Here is a 27,718-nt window from a genome sequence, read left to right on the forward strand (position 1 = left end):
ATCCCTCCCATCTAGGAAAGAGGTATAAACCTGGCAGGAGTTCTGACCAGCTAGCTAAAGTCAGATGAGACCCTGGGACCAAAACCTGGTAAAGCAGAGGCTGTGGTCCGAAAACACCAAAGGGCAGGAGTAAGCTGTTATTCAATTTGCCAAGTCAATGAATTTCTGTTTAACCCAATACAAAGCACTCTAGAATCTGCAAAGAACTTAGCTGTGAATTATTTAAGCCTACTTAGAATGATAACAGTCAAATAAAATAAGCAACGAAGCAATGCTTACCAATTCCTCAAAGCAATCTCAGTTCTTTTAAAGGAATCATTCAAACTACAGAAAACCACCAAGCAATATGGAACCTTTATTTTTATGGTGATTCTGTACATCTGGAGCATGAGAGTAAACCTTTTACAAATGGAACTGATTACTAGAAGAAACAATGACAAAACCAAACTGGTATTTGATGTGAATCCATAGGAGTTTAAGCTTCAAATCCAGCCAAGAAGTTTGTTACAACTTCTTTCAGCTTTGCATCTGACTGTTCTGAGATCTTTCCGTCAGTCCTGTTTGGAAATAAAAGGAGATCATTAGTTCTGACCTGGACAAAAATTCAATGACTAAGTTAACTACAAAATACAAAAGAATTTTAGCAAGACTTTATACAATTGTGTTCATACCTGATACTGCCCAACAGGGCTTGGTGTTGGCTGATAACATGAGACAAGAAAGCACTCTCAAACTTTGTGATCTTGCTGGGCTCCAATTTATCAAGATACCCTCTGACACCGGCATAAATAACAGCCACTTGCTCTTCAATAGCCATGGGAGCTGAAGAGAAACAAAAGGATGCCAGTGAGTTGTTCAAATAAATACCATGTTACCAAAGTCAGAGAAAGTTACTTTCCCCCCCATTAACAAGTTTCCTCATATCACTTATTCTCACGTTCTCAGTGAGAAACTCCATCCCACCTCCCTCCCCAGGAAATAGAGATTTTCTTATATTTGCAAGTCCTATTAAGGCATTCTCCACAAGCACTGTTTATCACCTGGCAGTGTTTAAATTATTTTGGTTATAAATAATTTGCTAAATTTTTATAACAAGATAAATGCATAACAACACTCTTTTAAATAGGCCAAATTCTACACTCATATAGTGGGGTGAGAGGAGCATCAAGTAAGTCTTAATTCTCCAAAAGGTATTAAACATATTTAGTAAGTTTTGCTGGTTATTAAGTCTGTAGCATTTACATTTAAATGATAAGGACTGTCTGTACTTTGATTAAATAAACAAATTTATTTAATTGCATTCAAAAGGCAGTACCTCTGGTGAGATAACAGCATGCATTACAGCTTGTAGGAAGCTATGTGACATTCCCACATAGTAGGAACTTGACCAAATAAAGCGAGCAACTCACCATACTGTCCTTGCTTCAGCAATTCAGTCAGACGTACACCACGACTCAAGAGTTGTTGAGTGGCAGCATCAAGATCAGAACCGAACTGAGCAAAAGCAGCAACCTCACGATACTGAGCCAATTCCAGCTTCATGGTACCTGCCACCTGAAATATAGAATTGGTTAACTCCTACGATACAAAAATACTTCACTCAATGACACAGAGCACTATACAAATACACTTGGATTTTAACCTAATGATACCTCTCCCCAAAAGTGATTCAAATTACCTGCTTCATGGCCCTGGTTTGAGCAGCAGATCCAACACGGGACACAGACAAACCAACGTTAATGGCAGGGCGAATACCTTTGTAGAACAATTCTGTTTCCAAGAAGATCTACAATGTAAGGACAATGCACATGCTAACAAACTTAGAAATCAACATTTCAAAATTAAGATACTGTGCTCAAAAACTGAAGCCCAAAAACGCTGAGGAAGAATACTAAATGCTCTCTTATGGTAAATAGCTCCTCAAATCTTTCACAACCCAAATCAACCTATTTATTTCATTGCTGAGATTGGGAGATGTGCGTGACATGAAAAAAAGGTAACGTTTTATTAAAATATGAGAGGCCTGGTGCATGAAATCCATGCGGGGGGGGGCAGGGGAGAGGAGGTCCCTCAGCCTGGCCTGCATCCTCTCGCAATCCAGGACCGCTGGCTCCTAACCACTCTGCCTGACTGCCTGATAGCCCCTAACCCCTCACCACCGCAGCTTCGTCAGGAAGGACGTCCGGAAGGTCATTTGGCCGTCCAGTCTAATTAGCCTATCACGCTTTTATTATTATATACAGGTGAAGTGAAAACGATCTCTGGGATTTGCTCAAAATTATGCAGGGGGAAGGACAGCAGGGGTATAAATGAAGCAAGAATAAAGTACTCTATACTATAAATTGATATATGGGAAAATATATGGGGTTTTGCTATACTATCCTTTACTTCTGCATACATTTGAAATTTTCCATAATAAAAAAGTAAAATCAGTTCAGAACTACTATTCTCAACCAATACATTGGAATCACCCTAAGCTTTTACATTTATATTAAGCATAAGAATAATACCTGTCCGTCAGTGATGGAAATGACATTCGTTGGAATGTAAGCAGACACATCACCAGCTTGTGTTTCTATGACTGGTAAAGCAGTCAAGGAGCCACCACCAAAAGAATCGTTCATTTTGGCTGCTCTCTCTAGCAGACGGGAGTGTAGGTAGAACACATCACCAGGATAGGCCTCACGACCAGGGGGTCGGCGCAGCAGCAAAGACATCTGACGATAAGCAACAGCCTATAGTACAGAAAAGGTTTAAGAAATCCACCTATTAGACAGAAGCTACATTTGGTCACATAGTGCAAACATACAGAGTCTAAAAATACATTTATTTTGACCTGTTTGGATAAGTCATCATAGATGATCAAAGCATGTTTGCCATTATCCCTGAAATATTCCCCCATAGAACAGCCAGAATAAGGAGCCAGGTACTGAAGCGGGGCAGCATCAGAAGCGGTAGCGGAAACCACAATGGTGTACTTCATGGCATCTGAGAAAAACACAGATTTGTTTTACAAGGTTGTTAATATTGTGATTTCTAAAGTAGAGGCTACTGCAATAAAAATTATCTAAATGCTTTACTGAGTGATTTACTACTAAGATTAATCTGAGTCAAACAGCTTCTACTTTAAAGAAAATAATAAAACCTTAAAATCTATTGTTTTGTGCTAATTTTTACATTTATTTTTCTTTTATTTATTGATTATATTAGTATAGAGTTCATTAGAGAGTAATTAAAATGAGCCTTCATTAAGTAGACACTATCCTAAGATTGGCAGCTATAGGACTCCCTGGTAACAACAATGGGACTAAAGTTCTTTAATACCTGCATCTGTAAGTCTCTTCACCAACTGGGCAACAGTGGATCTCTTCTGACCAATAGCAACATAGATACAGTACAGCTTCTTCTTTTCATCCGTTCCATCATTGAAACGTTTCTGGTTAATGATTGTGTCAATAGCAATTGATGTTTTGCTTTAAAAAGCAAAAGTAAACATAAATCTTAACTAAATTTTTCAAAAAATTCCCCAATTAAAATTTCACTACTACAACTAATCCACACATCAAATTTTATTCTCCCCGTTATATCCAAAGCATTTACCATTCCAACTCTATAAAGTAGTTTTTTCATAGAGCCTATTTTAGTTAGAACTTTTAACAAGCTACTGAGTCTTTACCCAGTCTGTCGGTCACCAATAATCAGCTCACGCTGACCACGACCAATGGGCACCAAGCTATCCACAGCCTTAATGCCAGTCTGCATTGGTTCCCGCACGGAGATTCGAGGAATGATCCCAGGGGCTTTCAGGCCAACTCGCCTACGGATCTTGGAACCAATTGGACCCTGTTGATAAAAAGGAACCCCAGAACAATCAGTCTTGATATTTGTTAGAAACTACAACCACATCAAAAAGGAACTACATCTAATGAATGATAAACCTACCTTCCCATCAATGGCATTACCAAGGGCATCTACTACACGACCCAACAGCTCCTCACCAACAGGAACATCCACAATGGCTCCTGTTCGCTTCACAACATCTCCTTCCTTAATTAGTTTATCATTTCCAAACACGACAACACCAACATTGTCAGGTTCCAAGTTCAGAGACATACCCTACATAAAAGACAATTGAACACCAATGAACCCCGAGTGGCTCTTCTCCCCACATACCAACACTACAAGATATGAAAATAGCTATAGGGGAAAAAAGCAGTATTGTTCTTTAGATCTGGTTTACTCTTAAGTATTTTTCCAATAAACAATCTTCTTTGGTGAAGACTTTTAAAATAGCGCCTTGGCCAGATAGCTCAGTTGGTTAAGAGCCTCAACCCAATTATGTCAAGGTTGCAGGTTTGATCCCTGGACAGGGCATATACAGGAGTCCACCAATGAATGCATAAATAAGTGGAACAACAAATTAATGTTTCTCTCTCTAAAAATAAATAAATAAATATTTTAAAAAAGGACTTGCTTCTTATCACATCCTCAAAGAGCACATGGAAGAAATTGAACATGGTAAATTTTTCTACTGCATTTCCTTTGACCATAGTTTTTGAGCTGGGTGATCAATATGAAATAGTGATCAAATGCAATTGGAAATTTTAAGACATAGTTGATTTACATTTTTTTATCTATAAGAAGCTCCATAAACAGTTTAATTATCTAATGAGAACCTCTACTTGTCGGGTTAATGGGAAGTGAAATTAAAAGCTACCCAATCAAGATAAAACTTTCATAACAGTACTGGATCATCTGTCATTACAACCATATTTCAAAATGGTAAAATTTTATAGTCCCTAAATCAAAACAAAAAGGCTATTCTAGGAACTCAGTCTGATCAGTAATGTAATATCTGGTATAGCTATCATAAGCTCTCTGATGATCTATATCCACTTCTTTCTACTAGGTTGAGCCTAGAATATAGAGGAATATCGTAGAATATTATTGGAGGTACTGAATCTTCAGTCTAAATCTGATTTCAATATAAGTCACTAACCACATGTGGCTTCTTAAATTTTTAAATGTGGTCCCTTAGGTCACACCAGCTACCTTTTACATGCTCAAGGGTCTCATACATACACTAGTTACCATATTAAACAGCGCAGACATCGAATATTTCTGTCATTGCAGAAAGTTCTATTGACGGTATGGGCTAAGACTCTTAAAAGCTAAAAGGAGGCTCGAGAGCTCATTAATTTCAGCCTAAGCTTTCAAAGACATATAAGATACACACACTGAAGATAAAAGAGGTTACATTTTAGACATTGATAAAATTTTTGGCCCTACAATTCGTCTTGTACATGAGGTGGCTTTTTCCATACTAGCAAAAGGACCAAGACGATCCTTTCCCCTATGTGTGTACTACTGCCCCTGGTATCTAGACATCAGGCTCTGCTTTCCGCAGAGAACTATGATTCCTACAACTTTTAATTCTCACCGGACTGGCCAACTAGGCTTAACCTAGTAGAAAGAAGTGGGCTTATATCCTCAGAGAACTTATCATAGCGACACCAGCAACTCACCTCTCACCAATAGATCTATTCTTACTAGAAATACAAAGTCAGTGACTTTGAACTTTCCACCAGAAATGAATTTATTAATTTAATTAAATGAGTTTAATTAAAGTTAGCAAATGCTTTTATATAAGATGATCTTCACAGCTACAAAGAACAGACTTGAACTTCTTAGAATTTGGGTTTTACTAAACTATATATTTAGGAGCTAATGGCTACAACTTATGTGTAAATCAGTTTCTAGAGTAAAAACCCTTAAATTTATTTTCACAATCTATGACATTGACCACAAAAACCCTGAGGCAGATTGAGATTTAAAGTTAAAAAAAATTAATTAAAAATTAAGGGGGAAAAATGACATAATCTGATTTACTAAATCAATAACTAAATGAAGACAACAACCCTAAAACAGCAAAATACTATTTTATAATTTACCTTTAAGCCTGAAGAAAACTCTACCATTTCTTCTGCTTGAACATTCCTCAGCCCATGTACTCTGGCAATACCATCACCAATACTTAAGACACGCCCAGTCTCTTCAAGGTCAACAGAGGTATCAGCTCCAAGAATTCGCTCTTCAAGAATAGAGGACATCTCGGCAGTGCCTATTGAGAGTAATTCCATTACAAATAATAATCTGGCCCCAGTTTCTTTTCAAAACCTATTTGCATAACAACATGAATAATATAGTTTTGTGATCACAATGATCAAATTATACCCCAAAATGCAATATATATAGTTCTATTCAAAAAAGCTTGAGACCTATGAAAAAGAACCCAAGTGATTCAGAGAAAACTCCACAAGACAGATAAAAAACTAATAAAATTAAAATATCCTTAAAATAAACTTGCAAGGGCAAATTCATAGATTAGCAGCTATTGCCTTTGAAAAACGTAAGAGGTAAAAACTGCCTACTTTTTGTAATTTTTTTTAGGAGAGGAAAAAAAATCCTTCATAGATCAGAAAGTGTGTCCACCACCTGACATGTGCACATTCTGTTTCCACCCAACGGGACATTATCAGAAGAAGCTGTACTAACATCAAAAGAGAAATATATAAAACTGTAGTTCATTTCACTAGAACAAGCAAACCTACCAACATAGTAAATGGCACATTGTGGGTTAAGAATCTGAGGTTCGGCCAGGCAGGTGTGGCTGACCTATGAACCAGGAGGTCACAGTTCAATCCATCCATGTCAGGGCACATGCACAGGTTTCAGCTTGATCCCCGATAGGGGGTGTGCAGGAAGCAGCCGATAAAGGATTCTCTCTCATCGATGTTTCTCTCTCTCTCTCCCTTCCTCTCTGAAATCAATAAAAATATATTTAGAAAAAGAAAAAAAAATCTGGAGTTCCGCAGTAACTAAAATTGAGAGAAAAAATTAACAAGTAGGGAAAAAAAGCCTGCAACAACTATGTAACGTATCTTTCATTTAATGAGAAGGTAGTAAGTGTGGTGTAGATTTAGAAATAATGACTCACCAGTCTTCTGAAGAAGTGTGTTAGAGGCATGGAGATTCCTTGTAGCAATGAAGGATGATCCCAAAGCATTTTTGGAGACCTAGGGCAAAAATATATTTTTAAAATCTGATTTTTAAAAAGGCCTTTATAAAACTGGCTAGCTTGAATGCAAGCTTAGTTTGATCAAGTTATCTACTAAGATATTAATTATACTCGCCAGCGTGGCTTAATGGCTGTGCATCGAGCTAAGAACCAGGAGGTCACAGTTGGATTCCTAGTCAGGGCACACGCCTGGGCTGTGGGCTTGGTTCCCAGTGTGGGGTGTGCAGGAGGCAGCCGATCAATGCTTCTCTCTCTCCCTTCCTCTATGAAATCAATAAAAAAAAAAATACTTGTTTTTAATCAAGAAAACAAAAAACTGTCAATGTTGACATTTGATTAGACACTATGCTACCAGCGGTTGTGTTAGGGCAGTATGTCTATTTCACCCTTCAAGTTGAGACTACTTTTAAAGATGGAAAAAATAAGTAAATGTAAAAGCGCTTACATAGGATTTAGGTACAGGTTATGTTCGAGAGAGAAGTAATGAAGGGCACTGACCTTTACAGGTATTTCCCAACCTATGTTCTATTTTCCTCGCGTCCTCAATCACTGTCTAACAATTCCCCAAGGACGGAATCTTAAAACCTGTCCAAGTACCACAAAGCAAGCTCTCCTGCTGGCCTGGGACAATGCAGAAGCCGGCTTCCCGGCCGTCACGGTACCGGCCACAGGAACTGGGTTGTGCTGGGTGTTCACAATCCTTTCAGCATTCAGCACTAAGAGGTCGCCCACCCACGTACTCAGAAAACCCCCTTCCTTTACCGCTCCCCTCTGCACTGACCTCCGGGCAGAGTGCAATGCCGGGGCCCGCTGACCTTCACAGGCCGGGCGTTCGCAGCTCGCTCTGACCTTCAGCGAGGGAGTCCCGGAGAACCAGCGGGGCCCGGCCACCCCGTTTCCGCCCAGGCTTCGGACAGCTAGCGCCCAGGCCCTGACCTTCCCCCAAGGCCCCTCGCGAGCCGCTCTCAACCCAAGAAGGGAATCCTCCAGAGGCCCCACCCCTGGACAGCACCAAGGTCACTGTTCCCCCTGCACCACTCTGCACCATCTCGCACGGATGGCGAACACAAGGGCCTTTCCGCCGCCCTCCTGCCCAGCCGGGCCCGGCAGGAGCAGCCAGCAGTGCAAGATGGCGGCGCCTGCCACAGCCCCTCACCCTCCTTGCAGCAAGAGCTCCCGAGCCAGCGCCCCACCATCACCCGCTGCCGCGCGCACGGGCCACCTCCTCCCGCCGGTGCCCTGAGCTCACCAGCCCGGCCCGCCGAGGGAGGGCGCGGGCTACGGCCGCGGCGACGCGCACGGACAGCATCTTTGCAGCTCCTCGGAGGTTCCTCTGCAGCCGCAGCCTCGGACTGACTGGGACAAAATGGCTGAGCGGCGAGGAAGGTCAAGGCAGCCAGCCCACCTGACCCGGAAGTACCGCCCCTCGCTTTCACCTCCCGGAAGCAAATCTGCCTTTCGCGAGGTGGGGGTGGTTACTTTTTTTAGGTATTATTTTTTAGATGTAAATTTCAAAATGAATGGTTAGACCTTTGCCAGCTTCCGCGCAGGCATTGCTTACACGTTTACTTTGGTCTTTGCAGTTAACCTTGTGCCTGCCCGGGGCGACCACGTGGGTAGCGGAACCAGTCAGGAAGCAGTTCCCTGGCCCCGTTCCGGTCACAGGTGATGGTGACACCCCGTCTGAGGGCGCGGCAGGCAGGTTGACCGTGAGGCTGGTTGGAGGTGTCAGGTCTGAGGCTGTCGCTACGAAACAGTTTTCTGCAGAAAGAGGTGATTCTCAGATCAATGGGGCCCCACCCCAGACCCTCTGTGTCAAAAATTTGGGGCTCTGAATTTTGACAAGCACCCGTGGACGAAAGAGGGGCCACATACTGAACTTGACAAGCTCAGGGGAGGCCTATGTGCGTGTGGTTTTAATGTGGAAATATGTAAAATAGTGTGTGTCTAATTTACAGGGTTCCTGTAACAATGAACAAAAATAAGAAATCCCATGGAAAAGTATACATGGCAGGAGCAGTATCAAGAATCACTCACAGTGTTAACTACAATCATGGAGGGGGGGGAGAGAACTTTCCATGGAAGAGTAGCTGAGTGGCAGCGCTAGCAGTTGAATGCTGTCAACAATTTTATTTTATCTTATTTATTTTTTTAATCCTCACCCAGGGATATGTTCCCATTGATTTTTATAGAGGGTGGGGGGAGAGAAACATCGATTGGCTGCCTTTTGTATGTGCCCCACCGGCCCGGTAACTGGTATATGCCCTGATTGGAATGGAACCTGCCATCTTCTGGTAAGGAAGGACGCTCCAAACAACTGAGCCACACCGGCCAGGGCTGTCAGCTATTTATTTTAAAAGTCTCTAGCACATTTAGCTCTTTGGTAGTGGAGACTAATGGATAAGACTAAGGTTGCTGCAGTTTATAATGCCGGGGTAAAATAAAAAATTTAATCTAGTGCACACAAACATCTGCTATCCAAAAAACAAGTTTCAGGTATTTTCTTAAGACAAGCAATTCAAGTTAATGATCAAAATATGAGAAAACACCACGTGGCTCTATGCGATTCTATTCTCGTCCTGTAGATTATACCATGGAGGGCGGAGGGCGAGGCGAGGTGGCCAGCAGGGAGAGGCGTGCAGTGCTGGAGCCTTGCAGCAGCCTGCAGTCCGAGTGAAAACTACAACTCCCAGAAGTCCCGGGCCCCTAAGGGGCTGGACCCACGGCGTGTGGGCGGGGCCTTCAGAGCAAGCCCGGCAATTCTCCGGCGGGGAGCTACTCCACAAGTGGCGGGAGCAGCCGCTATGGAAGCGCCGGGGGAGAAAGAGGCGCAGGTGAGGGGCGGGAGCCGGCATTGGCCGCGTCCTAGAAGCGGAGTCTTTGACACACCCGGCCGCAGGGCAGATCTCCCGCTAGGTTTGCTTACCTAGTCCGGGGGCCCATCTTTAGTCCGCCTTCGAGTTCTTTGATTCCCCTTTCTACTTGGACCGCCCTGGAAAGGGCTTTTCCCTCCCTTCCCCTGCTTAGTCTTGTGCTTGAAGGGGAGTTGAGGAGCCCCCTGGTACAAAATCCCTCCCAGCCGACTGAAGGGGGATGCAAGAATGTAGCCTTGAGAGTAGCTTATCTTGTCCCATAGTCTGAACCGAGGCGCTGTTTGAATCAGAAGAGCCAACAATCTTGGGGTTTAATCACCAGGTACTCTCTCATAAATTGTGGAAGGCCATAGCAAAGAAAAGGAAAGGTCTTTTTTTGTCCTTACACACTCCTGACCTGCCTCCGTGTCCCACCTCCCAGCCCTACGAGCCTCTGTGGGGCTTGTGTATTGTGGACTACTCTTCTTTCAGAGTTTGCATGGGTACTAATGCTTTAGTTAGCACATGCATATTGATCTCTTAAATTATTTGAGTGGTGCAAGTTACTAGCCTATATGCCGCTTTTGTTCCTTTGGGAATGGATGGATTGTTTTCTGGTCATTTTGTTCCTTGTGATTCCTCACTTATTTCCTGACATCTGGTATGCATCTTCTTAAAGACAAGTTAGGATGTGAAGTAAGTAGGACTTCAGACTATTCATAGAAAGCATTTTGTTTGCTTCTGATCGCTTACTTGTATTACTTCCTTTGTGCCATTGCAGTAAACAAGACTTAAAGTATTTGCCTTCCTTTTCATGGTTAGGTTGCTGCGTGGTTGAAAAAGATATTTGGAGATCATCCTATTCCACAATATGAGGTCAATGCCCGGACCACAGAGATTTTACATCACCTTTCAGAACGCAACAGGGTCCGGGACAGGGATGGCCACCTGGTAATAGAGGACTTGAAACAGAAAGCAAGTGAATATGAATCAGAAGGTGAGATTAATTCCAGAGTTTTTGAATGAGATAATAACCAGAAGGAACCAAATTTTATAACACTAAAGTGTACAAGAGTAATTGAGTGTAGAAAAGTCTTTAGGATTCTCTTGTTTGTTTTTAGAGAGGAAGGGAGAGGGAGAGAGAGAAAGAAACATCTATGTGAGAGAGAAACATCGATTGGTTGTCTCCCATACACACCTTGACTGGGGATGGAACCCACAACCTGGGCATGTGCCCTGACCCGGAATTAAACCCGAGACTTTTCGGTGTATGGGAGGATGCTCCCCACTGGCCAAGGCTGATATACCATTTACATGAAATGTCCATAGTAGACAAATGAGTAGAGACAAAACACATATTAGTGGTTGCTAGGGCTTCGTGGGTTGGGAATTGGAAAATGATGATTACTAAGAATTGGGGTTTCTTTTGGGGTGATGCAAATGTTCTGAAATTGACTGTATTGATGGGTATGCCACTCTTAATATACTAAAAGCCATTGAATTACAGGTATGTATACTGTAGGTGGGTGCATTGTATGATATGTGAAAGATTTCAGTTAAACTGTTAAAAATTAAAAATAAAACAAAACAGACATCTAGAATTATTTTATCTTTTCAGCCAAGCATCTTCAAGACCTTCTCATGGAGAGTGTGAATTTCTCCCCTGCCAGTCTCTCCAGCACTGGTTCTAGGTATCTGAACGCGTTGGTTGACAGTGCAGTGGCCCTTGAAGTAAAGGATACCTCAGTATCTAGGTAATTTTTACGATAGTTTTCATTTCTGTAATCATATATGTTATAAGGTCTTGACCTAAAAGACTGTTTAAACACTCAGTGTAATTCTGTGTGGGAAATGAACACTAAGTGCCCAAACACTGAATTTAATTAACTCTTTATCATTGCTAGTGAGTATGTGTAATTCATTCAGGTAAACTTAGTATTGGTTAAATTTTAGTGTTTTCTCCTTCCAGGATCAGGTTTTTGAAGTTTGATTTGCATGTATATTTGAAAAGGTATTAGGTATCACTTACATTGTTCCTTATAAGTATACAATGAGAAAAGTCGTAGCTAAATCATCTGGTTGAGCATACTGAATTTTGGTTATGTTCCTACCCTACGGGTAGAGTAGTTTAAGGACCTTTATTCTTTGTTACAGGCATTTCACCTGTATTATTCTTCCATTAACCCCAAGAGGAAACTGAAGTTCAGGAGGGGTGTTAAATAACTTCTCTGAGCTAGTAAATGGCAGAGTTGAGGTTCCAACCCTGTCTGACTCCCAAGTCTATATGAATATCACTAGTGGCCATATCTTAGCTAGGACGACAACTATAACTTACGGAGAACTGTACAGCTGTTCTGCTTCACTGTCAATATAAGGGCTTGGAATATATATATATGCTCAAGAGTAGTGTTTCAGGAATAAAAACGTATATTGTATGGCAGCAGACATCTAGACTTAAGTCCATTTAGTAGAGGCTAAATACTGGTTATATGCCATTTATACACATATACATAGCATTGGAGAAGCAGAGATGAATAGGATAGTAATTGCAGTCAAGAACAATCTCTGCTCGTGGTCAAATAAGGGAGGCTCATGTAAAAGTATAACACCAAGTGTCACAGCTGTAACATAACAGGAATGTGCAAGCTATAGCTTGGGCACAGAGAAAAGGGAAGTGAATTCCAGGATGGGAGTCCATCTTATTTGCGTTTTGAAAGACAAGGAAATTTGCCAGGTGAAGAAAGGCTTTGCAGGCAATGAGAACAGCAGGTACAAAATCCATAGAGGTACAAAACAGTGTGGTTATGGAAGAATCTACATAGAGGTCAAGTCATTGTTATAAATGAGGAATAATTGTAATTATTGTCCTTGATGTCCATTTATGTGACCAGATTTTTTTTTTTTTTTTTTTTTTTTTTTTTTTTTAGTTTTCTTTCTGCAGTGAATGATTTGACCTCTGATCTTTTTCGTACCAAATCCAAAAATGAAGAACTCAAGCTTGAATTGGCAAAACTTGAAAAAAAATTAACTGCAAGTTTAGTATTAGAAAAATGTCTGCGAGAGTAAGTAACTGAATTGGAAATGGTGACAATTTTTATTAAAAGGCAATAATAGGACTTTATCATATTTAGTTTTTAAGAAATGGGGTCCATAAAATGTTTTTTAAAGTAGAAAATGACTTGAATGGAGGTTGGGCATAGACTTTCACCTTTTACTTAATACAGTTTTTCCTTCTTTTTTACAAATAACCTGGGTTTGTTCATTTTTTAAATGTATGTGAACTTGTGAACTTTCTTTTCTTTTTTTTTATAAACTATAGGGCAACTTAAAGTGCATTATATTTTGTTGCACTTTTTTTTTTTTTAATTTATGGTAGTTCTCTACTATCTCTCTTGATGCTCTGGGCCTTTTTTAGGTCCCTGTTGTCCCAGAGATTAGATGCTGCAGATCAGGAATATGCTTATGCACACATAAAGTGGCAGTGTGTAAATTTAATCAATAAATATTGACAGTGTATATGCAAGGCACTGTGTTATGTCACATGTAGGAGAGAGGCCTTTTGGGACCTCCATAATTCAAATTGGCTTTAGGGTATTTTTTAAATGATTTCAGAGAGGAAAAGAGAGGGAGAGAGATAGAAACATCAATGAAGAGAGAGAATCATTGATCATTGATCCCCACTGGGGATCAAGCCTGCAACCTGGGCATCGAGCCCTGAACCCGGGAATCGAACCATGACTCCTGGTTCATAGGTTGATGCTCAACCACTGAGCCACGCCAGCTGGGCAGCTTTATGGTATTTTTAGTCACTTTTTTAAGCAGCAATTTACTTTCTCTAAGAATAATTGGCATAAATTAACCTTAAAATTATTTCATATTTCTTGAGAAAAGCCCCAGATGTCAACATCAAGGGGAGGATGACCTAAAAGAATGCCTGTTAATTAGTCTGGGATATAAATTTTATGGTAGAAAATCCAACAACTATGTTATGTATTCTTGTCTAATTCAGCATTGAATCCAAAAAGTAATAGAGCTTTTTTTAAAAATAATAATTTCACTGAGGAGAAAAAAATGTTTCAATTTTACTTTTTAAAGGGATCTCAAGAAGACAGAGTTGCAGCTGTCTACAGAAAGGGCCAAAGTTAGCAATCGTCTTCAGAACATGGACTTCCTAAAAGCCAAGTCAGAGGAGTCCAGATTTGGAATCAGAGCTTTAGAGGTATGTATGAAGGACTGAAAAAGGTTAGGCCTCTTCATACTTCTTTTTGACCTTCATCTTCACAACTAGGCAGTATTAGCAATCCTTTTTTACAGACAAGGGAACTACAGAGAAAATCGGTAACTGCCCAAGGTTTCAGAGCTGCTTATCAGTAGATCCAGATTCCCATGCAGGCAGCCAGGCCCCGAAGCTCAGGATCTTAAGAAGCACTGTGCCCATCCTACCACAAATCTGTGGCTCTGGAAAGATTGACATGCTACATAAAAGTGCTTAGATGCATGTTTCATCTGTGATTTGTAGCTTCTCTTTACTGGGTTATATGTTGAAGCATTTAATGATGATCACTTAGAAAATAATTGTCTTAACTGAACCCCCCTTTTTTGTATCCGTAGGAGAAACTATCGGCCAGAGGCATGGAGGCTTCTCTGTCTCATCAGTCACTAGTAGAACTTTCAGAGGTGAGCTTAGTTTAACCCGGTTTAACTTTCTTTAAAATCTTAGTGCACAATCTGCTTTTTCACTTGTTTCTTTTTATAGAGCTTTATTCACTGTTAACCTGATTGCTTTTCCTTTATCTCTGTACTTGATGTTCATCAGTATTTATATCTTTATTCCTTGTTTAGCTGTATATATCCTCACATTAGTTTAGTTTTCTTTATTACTGTATGCTAGAAACTCTTTGCTGGAGTCAGTTATACACTATTGTTTTAATATATTAAATTTATTGAGGAACTAGGTGCTAACCATCTAGGTCTTCCTCCTTCTTCTCTTTCAAAGTACAGTAAAAACGCAGGCCCCAAAACTGCAGAATGTAATTCTGGGTTTTTAGGTTTTATAAAGATTTTATCTGTTTTGGTGGGAAAAGGAAATAATAAGGACTTTGTGTTATTTTATTACTCTGTGTGTTTTGTTTGTTTGTTTGTTTGTTTGTTAATCCTCACCTAGGATATTTTTTCCAATTGATTTTTTTAGAGAAAATGGAAGGGAGGGCAAGAGACAGAGAGAGAGAAACATTGCTGTGAGAGAGACACATCGACTGGTTGCCTCTCGAACATGCCCCGACTGTGGCCGGGAATCGAGCCTGCAACTGAGGTACATGCCCTCAACCAGACTTGAACCCAAGACTCATCAGTCTTCAGCCAACACTCTAACCATTGAGCAAAACCGGCTAGGGCTCTTTTGGAATCTAAAGTTGACAATTCATAAACTTTTCTATTTTAATGAAAATTCGTGCACTCAGGGGTGGGGGGGGCGGGTCCCTCGGCTCGGCTCGGCCCGCACCCTCTCACAATCTGGGATCCCTCGGGTAGGGTCCCTAGGCCTGGCCTGAGATCAGGGCCTATCTGGGCCTTCCTTTCATCAGCTGCAGGCAGCTGGCCCCACCCCCGCCGCTGCCACTGCTTGCCATCTGTGCAACACTGCCCCCGCTCCCCTGCCCACTGGTGGCCTCCCTCTGCAGGCGACAGGTGTGGGGTGCGATGGCTTGGCTGGTCTGGGCTTCACTCTGTGGGGCGATCGCTGGCCGGCCACACACCTGCCACAGAGTCATAGCCAGTGGCCTGGGCCTTCCTCTTTCTTTGCTGGGGGGTGGGGCCAGCCCTGCGAGAGGTTGTCTGCCTACCTGATTGCCCCTAACCACTTGCCTGCCTACTTGATCACCCCTAATCACTGGTCTGCCTACCTGATCGCCCATAACCACTCTGCCTGCCTGCTTGATCTCCCCTAACTGCTTGCTTAGCGGCGGAGCCAGCCCAGGGAGGGGCCGTCTGCCTACCTGATTGCCTCTAACCGCTGGCCTGCCTACCTCATTGCCCCTAACCACTTGCCTGCCTACCTGATCACCCCTAACCATTGGTCTGCCTGCTGATCATCCCTAACCACTCTGCCTGCCTACCTGATCGCCCCTAACCACTTGCTTGGGGGCAGGGCCAGCCCAGCAAGGGGCCATCTGCCTACCTGATCACCCCTAACCGCTGGCTTGCCTACCCTAACCACTTGCCTGCCTGCCTGATGGCCCCTAACTGCTTGCTTGGGGGCAGGGCCAGCCCAGCGAGGGGCCGTGGTGGTTCTGGTCTCTGGTCATTCCAGTCATTACGCTTATGGTGGCTGGCCTTTTATTATATAGGATTATTTCATTGTTTTTCCATCACCATTTATCCCCCATATATATTTTATTATTCTTAAGATTTTTTTTATACTTTGATTTTTGGAATCTAAAGTTGACAATTCATAAATATGTATTTGAGATTCTAATTGTTCCCTTACATTTCAGTTCCTCTTAATCACATTATTTTGGGTTCCTAGACAGCATACTTAGATCCTGTTTTTAGTAAATGGGAGTAAAACTTTTCTATTTTAAGCATCTTGTAAAGACTGTTTCCATTAGAAGTGAGTTTATCTGTTTATCTTTGAAGCTCTTTATTTGATCCGTTATTTTAAATTCCTAGTGTTAATGCTTTACTATGTTTTACTTCAGAAATGAGCAGTATTTAATTGTGAATATCTCTATTACTCTATGACTCTGTTTTTTTTTTCATCCCCAGAAACTGGAAGAACTAAAACAACAGACTATACCTTTGAAGAAAAAATTGGAGTCCTATTTAGATTTAATGCCGGTAATCATTTTTATGAATTAAAAAAAGCAGATGTCTTTTTTAGTATGCACTAAATGATCATGAAAATAGTGAATCCATACTTAAGGATTTAAAGTTCAAGCTGAATTTCAATGGGTATACCCTCTAAGATTTTTGACTTTTGAAAGGATCATTGCATTTTTTTCCCCTTGAGCCCTAATTGAGGTAATATAACCTTTCCTTATTTTGTTTTCCATTAAAAGGATCCATCTCTTGCTCAGGTGAAAATTGAAGAAGCAAAGCGAGAATTAGTAAGTTTCGTTTTTTTCTTCAGCTTTTAAAAAAGAAATAAAATAAATGCTGATCTAGCTAAAGCTCCCTTCATCCTTCTTTCTTCCTCCTCAAAGCTAAACCATAGACCCAAAGTTGCTGTGTATCATTCTCATGCATCTTTTAATACTTTTGGCATATGTATATATGTTCTTTTCCACAAAAAGAATACATAGTGGTCTTTTATGTCTTTAAAATTCTTGCTTAGATTGTCTTCAGTAGAAGGGGTGGGTGAATGAGACACAGAATATTCTAGGCAAAAGGAATTGGCCAATGCTCAAGAGCCAAAAATGGAGGGCTTTTCCAAGCTTAGGGAAATGATGAAGTCCAGCTGCCTGGGAGTATTCAGTGGAAGATAGGACTGAAGAAGGCCAATTGGCTTATGATGTAAAGGGCCTGTAGTATAAAGAGGGGGGTTCTGTAGGAGACCACGGAAAGTTGCTGTTACGGAAAGTTGCAATTACAGAAGTACATTGTTTAAGGAGTAAAGATCAGGAAAATCTACTCCTGTATCATTATACTAAATCATCTCTCTAAGGCTTTTTCCCCCTCTTTAGATGTTGATTACAATCAAGAGTCTGAAAACTTGTGGGGTTTGGAAAAGGGGAGAGATGTAAAAGGGAATGTCTAAAAGCATATTTAATATTTATAATGTTTTTAATTTTTGTTTTAATGTTTTTTTTTGTATTTCCCTTATTTTAAATAGGGGTAGAAGTTAGAGCACCTGTTTATGTCCTTCTTTATAGTATTTTAGGTGTTTCTTTCTTCCTTTAGGCTACCATTGAAGCTGAACTCACAAAGGAAGTAGAAATGATGGAACTGTGACCAGAGCCAAATAAACTTGGTGCTCCCGAAGAAAGTAAATTAAATAGGACTTTAATCTTAAGATGAAAAATACCTTAAGAGTAATAAAATACATAGGGGGGAATAAATGATGATGGAAAAAATAAAATAAAAATATATATATTTAAAAGGACTTTGTTTCCTCTTGGCATTCCTTGATAACTTAATGTCTGTGTTCTTAGCTGAGATAATGTCACTATTGATAGGATAGTGGTTTCTGCTATGTATTGCATTTTTGTGCCCAAATACATAGTTTTCAGAATAAAAATGTTGGTTTTCTATATTATTGGTGGTTCAGTGTCCTTCAGTGGTTCTATTAAATGAATACGATGACAGTTATCATGTAGTCACTCATTAGGTCAGTTAAGCGAAAAGGAAAGGTTCTCTAACTCCAGATATTTTTCTTCCCTCTCCAGGGGTTTGCTTTCTGATCAGCTCACCTGCCTACCTCCAAATGTTAATATATGCAGGAATTTAATTTATGAAAAAGATGGCCTTTAAAGTCAGTGGTAGAGACAAGCAAAATAGAGACAGACTTACAGATAGGGGACAGTCAGACAACTCTGGGGGGATGGAGGGATTGAGCTAAAAAAAAAAAGAACTATGGACATGGACAACTGGTGATTGTGGGGGATGAGGAGGGTGCGTGGACGTGGAAGAGGGCATAGAAGGGATAAATGGTGATGGAAAAAATAAAACCAGTGGTGGACAAATGGGTAATTGAACACATGGTATTAAATCCAGTCACACCTTATATTAGGATAGTTACAAAGGATCAGAGATTTAAATATTTTAAAAAGTATAAGAAATCATGGAGGAGTTTTAATGTTTTGACTTTGAAATAATCATAGAGTCAGAAACATGACAAAAATCCAGGAATCATAAATGAAATTTTTGAAATATTTAAAATTCCTGCATGGCAGAATCTTTCATGGATATGACCAATGTGCAGGGAAGAAGGAAGATAATTTTTCACTGTGCACCTTTTTGTATCTTTAAAAGTTTCATACCATGTGATTAGGAAGCAATTCGTTTTTTGAAAATTATCTAAATGACCTTCAAAATTTTCGCCCTAGCCAGTTTTGCTCAATGGTTAGAGCATTGGCCTGTGGACTGAAGAGTCCCAGGTTCGATTCTGGTCAAGGACACATGCCCGGGTTGCGGGCTTAATTCCCAGTAGGGGGCATGCAGGAGGCAGCTGATCAATTATTCTCATCATTGATGTTTCTATCTCTCCCTCTCCCTTCTCTCTGAAATCAATAAAAGTATATTTTTAAAAAATTTCCTTCCTCTCCTTTTCCACAGATATGTGGCTAAATATAATTTTTTTAAAATTGCATTTCCGTTTTTTGAAACTGTCCATATTCTTTAGCCATTTAGGTACCGTGGTTTGGTCTTTTAATTTATAGGAGTTCTTAGATAATAGCTAAACTAATATTTTATTCCACCAGACTATATACAGGATCCCAAACTTTCTTCTAGGCCTATTTGTGCCCTTTCTTGTCAAACCCACTTTTAGCAAGAACTGTATAACCAGGTAATATGTGGTGAATACTGAATTACCTTCTAGGGGAAACTAAGTCAGTAATTTCTGGCCAGACAATTTATATACGCATATTAAGTTCCGTAAGGTTCAAAGATTCAAACACAACAGATGAAGTAATAAGTATATTAGAAAAGCCACTGGGAGAATTTTGAATCTTAAAGAAGTGGCATTATGAGTATGTTTAAGTAATATATGTCTAAAAATCTTCAGAAAAAAGAAGACAGATAAAACCAAACAAAACTGAAAAAAACCTACAAGTACTTTGCATAAAAATAAGACATCAAATTTAAGGACAGGGTGTCCACAGAGCAGGGTTACTTTAATTGCTACTGGTTTTCACAAGATAAAATGGGCAGTGTTTCTTGCCCTTATCTGGTTTTGATCACAGATTTTTTTTCTTCCTAGCCCACTGAGACAAATTGGCAACCAATTTTCACTCAGCTTTCCAGCTTCTCTATCCCATGCCATTTATGACTCAGCACATTCCTCATGGGGGGAAGACCCTGCTCAGCTCCTAGAGTTTCCCTTCTCTCTGGAATCTTGGATCCTCGAATTCTAGCTGCCTGGCAGTTCTCTGATGCCTTCAAACAGAATTTTTTTTTTTCATTTTTCTAGCTTTTCTAGTTATCAGCAAAAGGATTAATGCACCACATGCATTAATTACCACTTCAGTTTACATCCTTTCATAGGAAGCAAATGTCATTTCATAGATATCTATATTATAAATCAGTCAGACATCTATATTATAAAAGCCGAAGCAACCATTACGGTGGAATGACCGGGATGGTCGATTGCTATGATGTGCACTGACCACCAGGGGGCAGACGCTCAATGCAGGACCTGCCCCCTGGTGATCAGTGCGCTCCCACAGGGGGAGCAACGCTCAGCCAGAAGCCGGGCTCACGGCTGGCGAGCGCAGTGGCAGTGGCGGGAGCCTCTTCCGCCTCCACAGCAGCGAGCCAAGCAGTAAAGAGCGAACAGGTGGGCAGTAAGGAGCAAGGGATCCCAGATTGCGAAAGGGATGTCCACCTGCTGGCTTACATTATTGTTGTGTAAACCGGCAGGCGAATATCCCCCGAGGGGTCCCGGAGTGCGAGAGGGCACAGGCCAGGCTGAGGGACCCATCCCCCAGTGCCCAAATTTCGTGCACCATGCCTCTAGTATATTTATAACTGACTTACAAACCTCAGCAACTCTCTGGACATATAAAGTGCAAACACTGTAATTCATTTTTTTTTATCTCCTCCTTTATCATTCACTTGGGAAGCAGGTAACAGCATAGCCATTCAAGTCAACTTAGGTAGGTGAAAACCTCCACACCTTTGGCTCATCTAATAAAATCATTGTCCAAGGGAGAAATGCCTGAAGGGAGATATCCAGTCTCGCTCTCTGAGCAACAGTATCTATTTGGAATAAAATGGATTTCTCAGGAAAATTATGAAGGGGGGTATGGCTGGGGACCTCAAAAATGGCCTCCAGTGACCTCTGCTTTCTGGTATCCTCTTCTTTGTCTAAACCCCTCACCTTGAGTGTGGGCTGAGCTTATTGACTTCCTTGTGACAAAGAGAACTCATGGGACATAGTTATACTAAACTTTTGTTGTTTTTCTGAAATTCAAATTTAATTGGGCATCTTGTATTTTTATTTGCTAAACTGGCAACCAGTTTGTATTCTCAGCACTGATGGTTTCTCTAAACTAGAATCCCAGTAGTGAACAGCCAATGTTACAGAAATCTTGACAATGGGAGTCAACTTTGATTGGTCATTGATGCAGCTACAAAGTGGAAAGAGACTGGATTTTGAACCCAGCTGCTTATTGAATCTTAATGTTCTAATACTTTTTTCAGTTGATTCTCTTAGCTTTTCCAGATATGTAATGATTCCAGATGCAAATAATGATACATTTACTTCCTCATCAGTTTTGGTCCTTTTAATATTTTCTCAGGAGGTATTATCTTGTTATGGTAATACCAATGTGGTAATTACGGTAACAGTAAATGTTTTAGTCATTATTGTTGTGTAACAAACTATCCCCAAACTGGCATAAAACAATCGTAGATTCTGTGGGTGAGGAATCTGAACAGGGCATAGGCGACATGGCTTACCTTTGCTCCTTACTATCTGATGCCTCCAGTTGGGAAAATTTAAAGGCTGGAGATGAGTCAATAACTGAAGGGCAGAATCATCAGATGTCTTCACTCACATGTCAGACATTTTTGTTGGCTGTTGGCCAGAGTTTATGGTTAAAACACACATGGCCCCTCTGAGTGGTCTCTCCATGGTCACTAATTTGGGTTTCTTCCCAACAGGGTGGCTGGCTTTTAACAGTGAACATCTCAACAGAGTAAGGCAGAAGTGTATAGCATTTTTATGATCTAACCTTAAAAGTCACAAAGTATCCATCATATTGTATCATTTGAAGCAGTCACAAAAGTCCACCCACAGAGTCAGGGGAAAGGGACATTGACTGTCCACCCGTGGCTGGATTGTCAGGATTACACCCTAAGAAGAGAGTGTGGGTTGGGAGATACCATTGTGGCCAACTTTGGAAATTGCATTCTGCCCAAAAGAACAGCTTGTTGTGTTCCTGAGTTGAGTGGAAATTCTTCCACTAACGGGGCTTTACCTTTAAGCCTGGGTTCAGATTTATTTATTTATCATGTCAAGTAAGCCATTCTGTTCTGATTTTATTGAATTTTTTAAAACTAATAATAGATGGTGAATTTTTCAAGTGCCCTTTCAGCATCTATGAAGATGCAGCAAAATAAGATCAAAATGAAGGAGGTTGTGGTTGCTCCCTCTGAGGCATGCCTGCAATTCTTTCATTCATTCAATACATATTTCTGAGCACTTACCTTGTGCCAGACACGCTGCTGAGCGCTAGGATAGACAGCGCTGGGCCCAAAGCGAGGTGATTCCCAGCCCTCATGAAGCTTATAGCCAGAATGATCCCGATCCAATTAACTCCCTAAAGTCTGCTTTTTTGTGCCAACAAACACAGAAAAGAGGTATTGCCTCCCACTCCTCCACCCTAATCCCAAACAAACTCAGTAATCTGATCCAGCAACTCATTCCTGTGACACCAAATCACTTACCTGGGTCTTGTTTGAAGGGCACGGGGCATTTGCATATGTAATTTTAGCCACCAGAGGGCAGTCACATTTTAAAAATACTTTCAAAGGGGAAGAAAAAGGGCAAACCCATTTTGTGAAAGGCTATACCTGGGGTTCTGGCGCCAGAGTGAAATCACATGGTGGGATTCGCTCCAACAGGGGGGTGAACACCAGCCAAACTCTCCTACTTCGGGCCTGGCTACTGCACCAATTCATCACGAGGCTCCGGTACCTTCAGTGGAGGAGAATGCGATGAAACTTGACCAGGCCATCATGAAATAGATCAGAGGGTCTCCCAAACCAAACACGTCAGGGGAAGTTAGCTGCCCAGGAACCACCTTCCAGTTCTCTCTGAAGAGCGTGGGAGCACATGGGTTGTGTACTGCCTCCTCCGTTCAACAACCAGCTCTGTATTGGGCAGCAGGCAGGCTTGTTCTGGCCACAGAGAGAGGTCTCGCTTGCACAACGTTCTGAGAAAGCAGTAAGGACAGCCCAAGCCAAACAGTGTCCAGTCAGGCGGCCCCTTCCCATTGAGAGGCCACCCAAGACGCCAGCTTCTCTGGATGCAGCGTGCAGCCCTGACCCGTGAGGTCCGGCCAGCGGAGGTGTGCTTCCAGGGGCCCCAGCGCATTTGGCTCCTCTCCCTGGCCTAGGATGAGGGATTTATATCCAGCTTTTATTTTGTTGTTATTTATTTATTTGTTTATTTATTTATTTATTGCTTGTCCAGAGTGTTTGTCAATGCCCTACATTCCCTCCCCTGTCTGGCTGGGGCTTGAGCAGCTGTGGGAACCCATCAAGGAGACTTTCAGGTTCTTTCATTCCCCAACCTCCCCCAACCCCACATCAATGACGGCAGAGCTCACATCAATGTGAAGAAGGAAAGGGGAAGAAAATAGTTAACATCTCAAAAACATTCTCCTTCCGGTGGCTTGTGAGAATGCATAAGACTTAGGCCAAGTCTGGCACAGGGCAAGAACTCAATAAGTGGTAGGTACACGTCCACAATCCCTTCCTGGAGTTTCTGAAGCTCCCAGCGTTCTAAAAAGCCAAAGGTCTTCCATAATTTATTTGGCAAAACCTAATCTGACCTGAATTCATTTGTTGGCAAAACCTCACCTGCACCACCATGCAGCTAACTGCTTGGCGTGATTGCTCACATATTTCACTGGTTACAGAGTGCTGTCCAGACCTCACTGTAGGCATTGTGAGTCTATAGCATAAGCACCTGTTTGTCTTCTAAAATCTGGAATATTCTTGCTGTGGCCGGTGTTCTCAGTGGTTAGAGCATGGGCCCTCGCAGCGAAGGGTCTCGGATTCAATTCCCAGTCAAGGGTATATTACCTGGGTTGCAGGTTCGATCCCTGGCCCTGTTTGGGGCATGTGCAGGAGTCAACCAATCAATGTGTCTCTCTCACATCGATGTTTCTCTCTCTATCTCTCCCTCCCTTCTACTGTCCCTAAAAATTAATGGGGAAAAATATCCTTGGGTGAGGATTAATAACAACAACAAAAATCTGGAACATTCTGAATTCTGAAACTTAATTGGTCCCTGGGACCTATTTCTATGTGAAATCTAGGTTCCATATCTTATCTCTGCTACTATGTAGATGTATGACATTAATGTGATGGACAGACCCTTTAGTGGCCCTAGGATTCATGCATTATTCATCCCTTGGAATGTGAGTGGGACCTGTGACTTACTTCTAACTAACAGAATATGACAGAGGTGAAGAGATTTTGAAGATGTAAGATCTCAACTCAATTTTTTTTTTTTTTTTTTTTTACTTAATGAGGGGATTGTCCTGGGTAGACACACCAAGGAAAAGCTTTTAAAAGGGGGAATAGGCCCTCCCTAAGTTCAAGGACTCCCAGTTGTTGGCTCTGAATAAGTGCCATGCTGTGAGAGGGCTGTGGAGGGAGCTATTTGGCAAGGAACTGTGGGTAGCCTAGAGTTGCTGAGGGCATCCAGCTGACCACCAGCAAGAAAATGGGGCCCTCAGTCCTGCAACTGTGAGAAGATGAATTCTGCCAATACGTGAGGAAGATTGGAAGAAGACCTTTCCCCACTTGAGCCTCTGATGAGATGGCAGCCCCAGCAGATACCTTGACTTCAGCCTGGCAAAACCCTGGAGATGGGGACCCAGCTAAGCCAGGCTCAAGACTCCTGACCCATAGAAACTGAGCTAATAAGTGTGTGCTGTTTTAATCCACTAGACTAGGGTCATTGGTTATACAGTATAGAGAACTCATACATTACAGACACCCCTCACCCTCCCTGGGCTCCAGTTGCTCATCTGTAAATTGGGGAGAAGGTTGGACTAGGTCGCACCAAGGAGTCTAACTTTTGGAGACTGTTTGGATGATGCAGATGCTGGGCATTCTGGTGTTGGGAGAAGGGAGAATGGTCCTGTAGGGAGTGAATAGAGGTGGGGCTGGGAGTTAGGGGTGCCAAGACGGTATGCTATTGAAGCAGATGGTGCACAGTCAGAGAAAAGTGCAGACAGCTGAGGACTCACCCTGTGTTCCCACTGACCCATCTGCCAGGCTGGATGCTGACCACAACTGGCACCGCTCCTGGCTGCAGAGACAATCAGCTTCCCAAAGCAGGGGGTGGGGTGGGGAAGCATCCTCTTTTCCCTGCTCTGTAAGGGAAACTGTAAGAGAAGCTCCATCACGCTCGGCACCCACCCCCATGTCTGCCAGTTTAGGGGGTGCAGGGCCCATTCTCAGCAGTCTTCATCTTGAGATACCTAAAGCTGGTGACCACAGGAACTGACCTGGGGAATTCGCAGGAAGCTGAGTCAGGGAGGGCATCAGGTTTCCTGTGAGCTCTTGGTAAATCCTGCAGAAGGTGAGGTTGTGCTTCCTTAGTCTCCCACCAGGTGGATCTGCCATGACTCCTGCTTTCCACATCCCTCTGCCTGCCGCAGTGGGTCCCAAAGGTGGAGCATCAAATGGCTGTCTTCCTCCCCCAAATGCTCCCTCAGACACAGAGGACAATCTACTGGCTGGAGGGATTGTCCTTTATTCAACTCCTAGGGGGAATGATCTCATTAAGTCTTGTTATGGGTCACTTCTATTTCAGGGAGAATAAATTTGTGAGACTCTTTCTATGGGTACCGAGTTAATTGAAACCTGAAGTAAGGATCAGGGGGAGGGGGAGGCTTGGGTGGGATGGCAGAGAAAGCCTGAAAGGTTGGGGAGTGGGACTGGCTGAGTAAGGAGCTGGGAGCTAGTTGAAAGGAGGAGCTACAGGGTCCATCTGAGGAGAGCCGATAAAGGAGGGAGACACAGGCTGTGGAGGGGGAGGGGAGACTGAACAAGCATCCACTGCAGCCTGATCTGCTGAGCTAGCCTCCTAGCTGCCTCCCAACCCTGCCCAGACACATGAGTCCAGACCAGCATGACGTGAGTAAGGGCCTAGGCCAGGACGTGGCACCAGAGATGGAAAAGAAGGAGATAGGAAAGAACTTGGAAACAAATTTGATATAGAGATGGAGGAGAGGAAAGATCCTAAGATGACCTTAAAAGATCCCTGGAGAAAGTGGATAGGTGCCAGAGTACAAACCCAGCAGTGGCCTAGGATTCGTGCCAAGTTCACAGCTCCTTTGAAGAATCCCTCTTCATCCACTTCTGAAAACATGGCATTTCTTGTCTCCAGTCTTCTGGCTCTTCAATCACTCATTCATTCATGGGTGTATGCATATATGCATGCAGCTAACATGAATTGAGTACCCACTGTGGATCAGACCCTATCCTGAACACTGGGGAGTGCAAATATAAACAAAGACATTTCTTTTTTTTTTTTATTTTAAAATATCTTTTAGTGATTGATTTTAGAGAGGGAGAGAGAGGGAAGGAGAAAGAGAGAGAGAGAAACATCAATTTATTGTTCTACTTATTTATGCATTCATTGGTTGATTCTTGTATGTGCCCTGACTGGGGATTGAACCCACAACCTTGGTGTATCTGGACGACGCTCTAACCAACTGGTCAGGACCTTAAAAATACACTTCTTAGGCCAAGGGACTTGAGTCCATTCAGAACAGTTAGCTGCTCTCAGAAGTTCTTTTACTTAAATTACCTTTCAAACAGTTGTGCTGAGCTTTAGGACAGGCGCTACAGAGAAGATATAAAGATAGAAGACAGTTTTGTGTTGGGGAACTTAAGTTAAATGAACTTGTGACCTTTGGTAATGCTGGAAGACAGGTGACTACTAACCAGTTGGGTGGCCCTTGACAGCTCTCTAAAACTTCTAGGACTGGATTCTTTCATCTGTAATAGGAAGGAGGAAGGTTGGGTGATTTTTTAAAACTCTTGTATCTTTCTTTCTATACTCTGTTTTACAGATGTGAAAGTGCTTTGAAAAGTTTGATCTGTGCTTAAGTGCGAGATAGTCCTGTATTTCAGAAAACAGTAATAACTAATGTGAGTACACACAGAGCAGGTGTGGGGTGTACCATGGAACCTCCATTTGTACTCCTGTGTTTCCATGTGGAGGGGGCTCCATTGAGCCATGCTCCTAGAGTCTCTGTCTTCTCTCCTGGGAAGAAAGACCTCTCTGATTGGAAAGTCTGAGGGAAGGAACTGAGCATGCTCTGCTAACACCTGCTGAGTACTTGCTATGGGCTGAATTGTATTTCCCAAAAATGTATAGATTGAACCCCTCTCTCCTCAGTACCTCAGAATGTGACTTTATTTGGAGATAAGGCCTTTAAAGAGGCAATTACCTTAAAATAAGGTTGTTAGGGTGGGCCCTAATCCACAATGGCTGGTATCCTTATAAGAGCAGATTAGGACACAGACTGATGGGTGACCACATGAAGACACAGAGGGAAGGAGGCCATCTGTGAGCCCAAGGAGAGAGGCCACAGAAGAAATCAAACCTACTGGCACATTGGTCTTGGACTTCTAGCCTCCAGAACTGTGAGAATAAATTTCTGTTGTTTAAACCACCCAGTCTGTGGAACTTGGTTATGGAAGCCCTAGCAAACTAATACAATACTCTCCAGGACTTGACAACAAATACACCACTCTTTTTAGGATTTGCCTGCCTACAAGGGAGTAGGGAGTGGTGGTGGGAATATTCTGGGCTGTTCATAATGTAGCAAACCTGCTTTTGGGAGGAAGGGCTGAGGTTGTCCCAGTCTACCTGAAACTG

General features: G+C 42.1%; 2 protein-coding genes across 2 annotated transcripts; one reads left to right on the top strand and one right to left on the bottom strand.

Annotated features, from left to right (window-relative positions):
* Window positions 1-334: 334 nt before the first annotated feature.
* On the bottom strand, window positions 335-8,465 carry ATP5F1A (ATP synthase F1 subunit alpha). The gene is made up of 12 exons (XM_079784479.1): window positions 8,328-8,465; window positions 6,998-7,076; window positions 5,952-6,121; window positions 3,943-4,116; window positions 3,677-3,843; window positions 3,325-3,473; window positions 2,837-2,988; window positions 2,511-2,735; window positions 1,679-1,786; window positions 1,410-1,554; window positions 672-822; window positions 335-557 (listed from the first exon to the last, which is right to left on the bottom strand). Exons 1-12 carry the CDS (start codon window positions 8,385-8,387, stop codon window positions 476-478), a joined length of 1,662 nt encoding a protein of 553 aa, XP_079640605.1. The 5' UTR covers window positions 8,388-8,465; the 3' UTR covers window positions 335-475.
* A 298-nt stretch (window positions 8,466-8,763) lies between these two features.
* HAUS1 (HAUS augmin like complex subunit 1) lies at window positions 8,764-18,024 on the top strand. The gene is made up of 10 exons (XM_079783822.1): window positions 8,764-8,851; window positions 9,664-9,912; window positions 10,753-10,927; window positions 11,549-11,684; window positions 12,858-12,992; window positions 14,026-14,149; window positions 14,542-14,607; window positions 16,693-16,764; window positions 16,986-17,033; window positions 17,827-18,024. The coding sequence occupies exons 2-10, from the start codon at window positions 9,883-9,885 to the stop codon at window positions 17,875-17,877; spliced, it is 837 nt and encodes a 278-aa protein (XP_079639948.1). The 5' UTR covers window positions 8,764-8,851; window positions 9,664-9,882; the 3' UTR covers window positions 17,878-18,024.
* Window positions 18,025-27,718: the final 9,694 nt, after the last annotated feature.

Source organism: Cnephaeus nilssonii, assembly GCF_951640355.1.
Source record: "Cnephaeus nilssonii genome assembly, chromosome: 11".
In the NCBI taxonomy this organism is placed as follows: Eukaryota; Metazoa; Chordata; class Mammalia; order Chiroptera; family Vespertilionidae; genus Cnephaeus; species Cnephaeus nilssonii.

What these genes read in the sequence shown, in the direction of transcription:
- HAUS1 (XM_079783822.1), top strand. Translation starts at nt 9,883, where the DNA reads ATGGAAGCGCCGGGGGAGAAAGAGGCGCAG. An exon ending in CGGGGGAGAAAGAGGCGCAG is followed by an intron (nt 9,913 to 10,752) that starts GTGAGGGGCGGG and finishes TTTCATGGTTAG; the next exon opens with GTTGCTGCGTGGTTGAAAAA. An exon ending in CACTAGTAGAACTTTCAGAG is followed by an intron (nt 14,608 to 16,692) that starts GTGAGCTTAGTT and finishes TTTCATCCCCAG; the next exon opens with AAACTGGAAGAACTAAAACA.
- ATP5F1A (XM_079784479.1), bottom strand. Translation starts at nt 8,387, where the DNA reads ATGCTGTCCGTGCGCGTCGCCGCGGCCGTAGCCCGCGCCCTCCCTCGG. An exon ending in ATTGGTGACCGACAGACTGG is followed by an intron (nt 3,474 to 3,676) that starts GTAAAGACTCAG and finishes TGCTTTTTAAAG; the next exon opens with CAAAACATCAATTGCTATTG. An exon ending in GAAGAGACTTACAGATGCAG is followed by an intron (nt 2,989 to 3,324) that starts GTATTAAAGAAC and finishes TGTTTTTCTCAG; the next exon opens with ATGCCATGAAGTACACCATT.